The sequence below is a fragment of the Acinonyx jubatus genome, chromosome D3 (assembly GCF_027475565.1).
Source record: "Acinonyx jubatus isolate Ajub_Pintada_27869175 chromosome D3, VMU_Ajub_asm_v1.0, whole genome shotgun sequence".
Taxonomy (NCBI): Eukaryota; Metazoa; Chordata; class Mammalia; order Carnivora; family Felidae; genus Acinonyx; species Acinonyx jubatus.
Genome location: NC_069392.1, coordinates 54948671 through 54955112, shown reverse-complemented (window position 1 = coordinate 54955112; position 6442 = coordinate 54948671). Strand labels below are relative to the sequence as shown.

The 6442-nt window shown below is 44.6% G+C and overlaps 1 protein-coding gene across 6 annotated transcripts in view; it reads right to left on the bottom strand.

Annotated features, from left to right (window-relative positions):
• MAPRE2 (microtubule associated protein RP/EB family member 2) overlaps positions 1 to 6442 on the bottom strand; it is a 156342-nt gene that overhangs the window by 10872 nt on the left and 139028 nt on the right. For all 6 annotated transcript variants that reach the window (XM_027068773.2, XM_015082325.3, XM_053206620.1 and 3 more), the window contains one exon: positions 300 to 439. In XM_027068773.2, the coding sequence (XP_026924574.1) occupies positions 300 to 439 (140 nt within the window). The remainder of the gene's footprint in view (positions 1 to 299; positions 440 to 6442) is intronic.

The following is a 6442-nucleotide window of genomic DNA, read 5'->3' as shown; positions in this document are numbered from 1 at the left end:
CAGTCCAGAGTCTGGCCTGGAGCTCCGGACAGGCACTGATGTGTGGGGGAGGGGGATGCTGCCTACAAACCTGCATTTACCTGGGGCTGAGTCATCTGTCCTTCTGTCTTAATGCACAGCTTTGGGATTTTTGACTAACGTCTTATATTCCTGGCGGACGGCTGGTTTCATCTACCTGAACGATTCCTTTTATTCTTAATCATTTGGAACCAGATTCCCTCACCTGCCCTCCCTTATCTCAGGTTTACAGGTGTTTGGTCCCTCCCCTCTCAGAGACAGGGCCAGGGCTGAGGGGTTACCTGTTCATTAAGCTGTATGACCTGTGTTTCTAAATCTTTATCAGATTTGGATGCTGAGCTGCTGGATGAAGCCCTTTTGGCTGATGAGGGACGAGAAGGTGTAGATCCCGGCTTAGATGCCGGACTTGATTTAGCCGCACCTGAAAGTAACCAGAATAGATTATAAATACGGGCAACATTAGAAATGCTTTTTAGATACACTGCAAATGTATAAAGGAGTTACTAAGAAGTATAAAAGCTATCCCCAAGGACTCTTTCCAATCACAAAAGTAGCCTACATACACTTAGAAAAAGCACCGGTGTTAAAAGGACAGTGCCATCTTTGGCAACTTATTTAATCTGAGTACTTTCCTCCCCCTCAAGTTAATAGGAGATTAAGCTGTCCTTTGTGCCTCTGGTGAGAGAAGAAAAACTGATTTAACTAAGAGATTTTAAGATTTTTTTTTTTTTTAAGAGGAAAGGTTCTGAGATAACCTCAAAGCATCACCATAGTTGAGTTTCTAACAAACAACAAAAAAGAATTTATAACAGATGAATACTTTAGAAAAAAATTCAGAGCAAGTGTAGGTTTTTTTCTCTTTTGTTTCCTAGTTTAGCCACTGAAAGCGCCTGGGAGCAATGACATCTCCATAGCAGCGTGTGTTCCAGGTGCCTACGTCCTGGTGTCTAAGTTTTATTCTGCAGTAAGAGCTTCTTGAGAGATAGCAGACTCCGTGGGTGGGGCAGGAAAGGTATGGTGTGAGCCTGGGACACCTTCTTGTGTCGCAAAGCAAGGATGTGCTCAGGACTAAGGTCAACGGGAACAGGGGCCAGTTTGAAGGTGCTTCCAGATAGCCACAGCTGGGACAGTTTTACATGTCAAAAGTGTAATGGCTCTCATGTGCTAGAACACACTGAATAAATAAAACTCCAGTCTATAATGACGGAGAAAGGAGGGAGGGAGGGTATAAAGATCTTTACAGAACACAGCTAGTAAACGTAGAAGAAATGTTAGAACTTGAAAAATCACGACAATACGACAAGCATAACTGATCCAGGAAAGGCTCAATGACGGACTCTGAAACGTTAAGTGGGAAGTCTGGAGGGAAAAAGACATTCATGTGTGTCAAGATATTGGCCTAGGATTTATTTACTACAATGGAAGAAAGATATGCCTTTATAGCAGGGGCCGGAGCGGGGCGTTGTCTGGGGCTCAGCATCGTAAGTAATTAAACAGCATCACTAATGATGATAGAAGCTAGGGGAAAGAAGGTCCTTAACATCAGGTAAGAGCTCACCCACCAGAAGCTCAGCTCCTAATAGGTGATCATAATCTAGAACATGACACAGACATAGGCAATGGCTTCTGCAGCCAAAACAGAAGCAACAAGGTAGATGTGGTGATATTTACACACGTTGTGGATTAAGAAATTCAGGGTCATTACCCACGGCCCACCCAGGCCCTTTTACTCTGAACACAGTCTCGACCATGTGGTAGCTCAGGCTGGTGGAGAGGCTCCTCTTATGTATTTCCATTAGCCCTATTCCCCACCACATCCCGCACACTCTTCCTCCAGAAGGCTCCGGGAACACAGGGGCCAGTCTTCATCACCTTTGCAACCCCAGTACTTAGCACCATGCTGGGCTGAACCGGTATTTAGTGAAGGTACAAATGTTGAAATGAATACATGAACAAGTAAATACAACGTGGTTATGCGGTTTCCAGTCTCAAGGTTTATCAGCACCAACAGATCAGAAACAGGCAGGGGGTTATGAAGCCAAGTGTACTGACAGCAGTTACAAGTTTCGACTAATCTCCTAATTACAAAGTGGCAAACAGGAAGAGTTCCGGTGCCTGGAGTCATCAGTTATAAACATGAAGTCATACGCCCCCTCAGGAAGCACTGACAACATCATACCCTTTAAAATCCGTTACAAAGAAAAGAGAGAATTTTCTTCTAAAAATACAGGGAAAGGCCTAATATATTTTAAAATGAAAAATTAAATTGGGAAGGACTTAAAATATTTGAGTACCCGAAGGTAAATCTTCAGGGACCTGGAAACCTGGCCCATGCAGAAGACCTTCCCAAGGATTCTAGAGAGCTGATGCTCTGCTTCATTTGTGATTCACATCAAGTTGCAAGGACCCTTCATCCCTGCAGGAGCCCACAGAAAACACTCCTCGAACACCACTTCCGGCCCCACTGGCCAGGCTCTGTACAGGCCACGCCGGCAGGGTAGAGAAAACTGTGTGGATAACAAACAACAGAGGAGGCAGGGTGAGGACATGCTGACCTGGCAAAGTGCCTCCTCTGAGGGCAGCTACCAGCCAGCCTCGCTGAGGGAGAAGCTTCTGAAAAATCAAGTTACTTCAGGCCTTTTTATCAGCAATACATCGTATTTTAATATCCATCATATCTGACAGAGAGCAGCTTCCAGAGGGAGGTTCAACACCTCTTATTTACTAAATACAGGTTTACCCGGTACCTACCATGAACCACGTCCCACTGGAGATCCCTGCTCTCCAGGAGCTCAGGGTCTCATGGAGCGACAGCTGTGGACAAAGGCCCGGACACGGCCACACTCACGGTACCCAGGGACAAGGCAGTGTTCCCGACCACATGACCACAAAGCATGATTCATGCTGCGACCCCCTCGCCTCAAACACTCCTCTTCCCCTCTGAGGGACTAAGTGTAGCGCCCTGCAGATATCCGCTTGGACGATGCCGCTCCGGGAGGCCGCAGCACCTGTCCCCTGTAACCGCACAGCCGTTTGTGCCTATTCTCCCATTCCAGTCTACAGGTAGGGGTTGCATCTGTTTTACCATTTAATGTTCCCAAGGCCAAGCTCCGTGCCTGACCCAGAGGCCGGGCTCAATAGACGTTTTTATCAATAACGTTAAAACCACTCCAAGGAGAGGTATCTATCCGGGTCAACAAACCGGGGAGAGCTCAAGGGGCTGAGGCCAACGTCCAAGTCACTGACAGCAAGAGCTGGCAATACGTGAAGGAGACCAAACAAAACATCATCAAGTTCCCCCAGAGAGCTCCTACTTGGTTTTCAGATCCTCTTCTGTTATCACCTGGGCCCTTCTAGATGGAACCAGGACAAAGTTCACGTAGGGAAATCGGGTCAGTAAGCATTTAAGTCTGAGTAGGCAGGGGCAAGCTAGTTTGTACCGTGCCGTCCAAGTCAATGCCATGTTCATTACCTCTTCTGAAGCAAACAGCGCCCCGCAGAAGGGGCTTCCCTAGAGTGCGTGACCCACCCTGGGCACTTCTCCCTAAGCAGGGCGGCGGCTAGGATGTGGCTCGTTGCAACAGCTGACCTACGTTCATCAGACACTCATTCTCACACCCTGCCCTATCCAGCCCCACGTAAACTTTAAAAGAAAAACACGGAAGGAATAGAAACCTGACTGCTTGTAAAAGCCAGTACTAATTATATTTTTAGGACATCATCAAATGCAGCTTGAGAAAAAACCTGAAATGAAGCAAAATCGGAAGGGTGGTGGGCAAGCCAAAGCCCCCTGCGAGATCAAGTTATCAGGAAGAGAACTATGAATAAGCAGAGGAAGCTCGCTGGGGAGGAACAGGGGGCCACAGGGGACCCTACGTGGCTCCCGGGGGACAGGCCGGAGCTGCTGCAGTGACTGATGCTGCAGCGGCAGGTACGGCTTCTTCCCCCTGTCTCATGGATTCTGTCCAGGTTGGCTGGGGTGCACAGTCCCCATCTTTCACCTGGTACACATGCATGCAGCTTGTGGCTCTCTCAAGATGACAGAGATGAAAACAATGGAATCGCCTCCACCCTGCCCTGGACAGTCACTCACGGGCTGGAGAAAGGAATGGAAAATAAATTTGAAAGACTGAGTTAACAGAGGAAGTAATTAGTATTTGAAATTTAAAATCAGGGGTTTTGAAATTGTGATTAACTTGTTTGGAAAGAAACTGATAACAAAGGGAAATAAATGTCTAATGAATGAGGTGTGAGAGGGCAGTGCTAGTCAACTGTGCTTTTATTTTTAAATGTTTAGCTATTTCTCACATTGAGAAATACTAAATAGTAAAATTCATAAAAGTAAAAATGAAGGCTTTTGTTCATTCTACTTAATGATTTCATGGTTTACTTTTTAGAATAGTAAACGATATCCTAAGGTATATGACACCCATTAGACTGTTAAGAACTGTATTTTTGTTTATTTGCTCTGAAAGTCTTGCTGTCTCCTTTCAAGCAAACATACTCCAAAGTGTACCCAGCTTCTGGGGTGCCAGATATTATTCTGCCATTTACCTGGGCTGCTAGAATAAGGATGTTATTAGAAAATTGTAATTAGCAATATCAGCAAATTTAACATTGATCTATTACTTTTATGTAAGTTACCATGTAGATTCCAATTTTGTGAAATGACCCAATAATGTCCCGGATAGCATCTATCCCGGCTTCAGATATCGGGGTCCTCAGTAGCTGCCTTCCTGCTTCCTAAGAACGCACCCAGGGCCACGGTGACTTCACTTCTGTGCCTTCCCATGCTTCTGTGTTCAGTGATGCTTACATGAAAAACATTTACATAAGGGCTTTTAAAGAGAGTGCAGCTCCTTCAGCTATACGGCAGATATTTTTTTTTTCCTCGCAGCTATCAACCATTCCAAAAATTTTTTTGAAGCTGTATTTGATGTCCTGAAAACATAATTAGTGGTAGTCCTGTTTTACAAGAATTTTTTTTCCCTCAAGCTTTTCTCTCTCTCCCTAATTTTCCCTTTCAAAATAAAAAGGAGTTTCAGAAGCAGACAAAAAATAGACATAAATTCTGTACAAGTCCCTGTAATTCTCTGACTTTACTCACTGGATATGGACGTGATTTACAATGCTAGTCTTTGAGCAGTTGTGTCTTAATTAATGCCTTTAGGATTTGGTGTATAAATATGATTCTAAGACATTTTAACCATAGTTGTAAAAAAACAAAGAGTAGCCTTATTCACTGTCTTAGTGAAGCCACAGCATCACTGTGTCTAATGTCAATAATTAGTAGCTTAGTGTTTATGGAAAATGCTACATTTGGGCCATATGAGGCCCAATGAATTCATAACGATAAAGCAAAGAAAAGCATTGTACTCGGCTTTATCCTTCATGGCCGGAGCTCTGATGGAATTTAAACATTCTTCTCACTTAATCTGCTGTATTCCTTCTGCCAAAGTCATAAACAGAGGAGCTAAAAATATGACATTAAAACTGTTGACAAGAACCACAGAGACATTAAAAACATGTGCACGCGTGCATACACGCTCAGGAGGCAACTGATCTTCTGGTCATCCCCAGCTTCTTCCCTAATTTGAGAGCATATTCCCCTCCACCCCCGGGTCCTTTTCACTCAGTTAAAAACCCCACAGAGGTGGGGGCTGGGGTGTAGGTGAAATAGGTGAAGGTGGTCAAAAGGTAGAAACTTCCAGTTATACACAATGAGATACCAAATCACACCTGTCAGAATGGCTAAAATTAACTCAGGAAACAACAGATGTCGGCGAGGATGCAGAGAAAAGGAACCTTTCGCACTGTTGGTGGGAATGCAAACTGGTGCAGCAGCTCTGGAAAACAGTATGGAGGTTCCTTGGAAAGTTAAAAATGGAACTAACCTACAACCCGGCAACTGCACTACTGGGTACTTATCTCCAGGATACAAAAATGCTGATTTGAAGGGGCACAGGCACTCCAATGTTTATTTTTATTTCTATTTATTTGTTTTTTTAAGTTTGTTTATTTTGAAAGAGACAGAGATAGCGCAAGTGGGGCAGGGGCAGAGAGAAAGACAGACAGGGAGAGAGAGAGAGAGAGAGAGACAGAGAGAGAGGGAGGGAGGGAGGGAGAATTGCCAAGCAGGCTCCACACTGTCAGCATAGAGCCCCATGCAGGGCTCAAACTCACAAACTGTGAGATCATGACTTGAGCGGAAGCCAAGAGTTGCACGCTTACTGACTGAGCCACCCAGGCACCCCTCACCCCAATGTTTATAGCAACACTATCAACAATAGCCAAATTATGGAAAGAGTTCAAGTGTCCATTGACTGATGAATGGATAAAGATATGGTGTACATATACGATGGAATATTACTCAGCAGTCAAAAAGAATGAAATCTTGCCGTTTGCAACAATGTGGATGGAACTA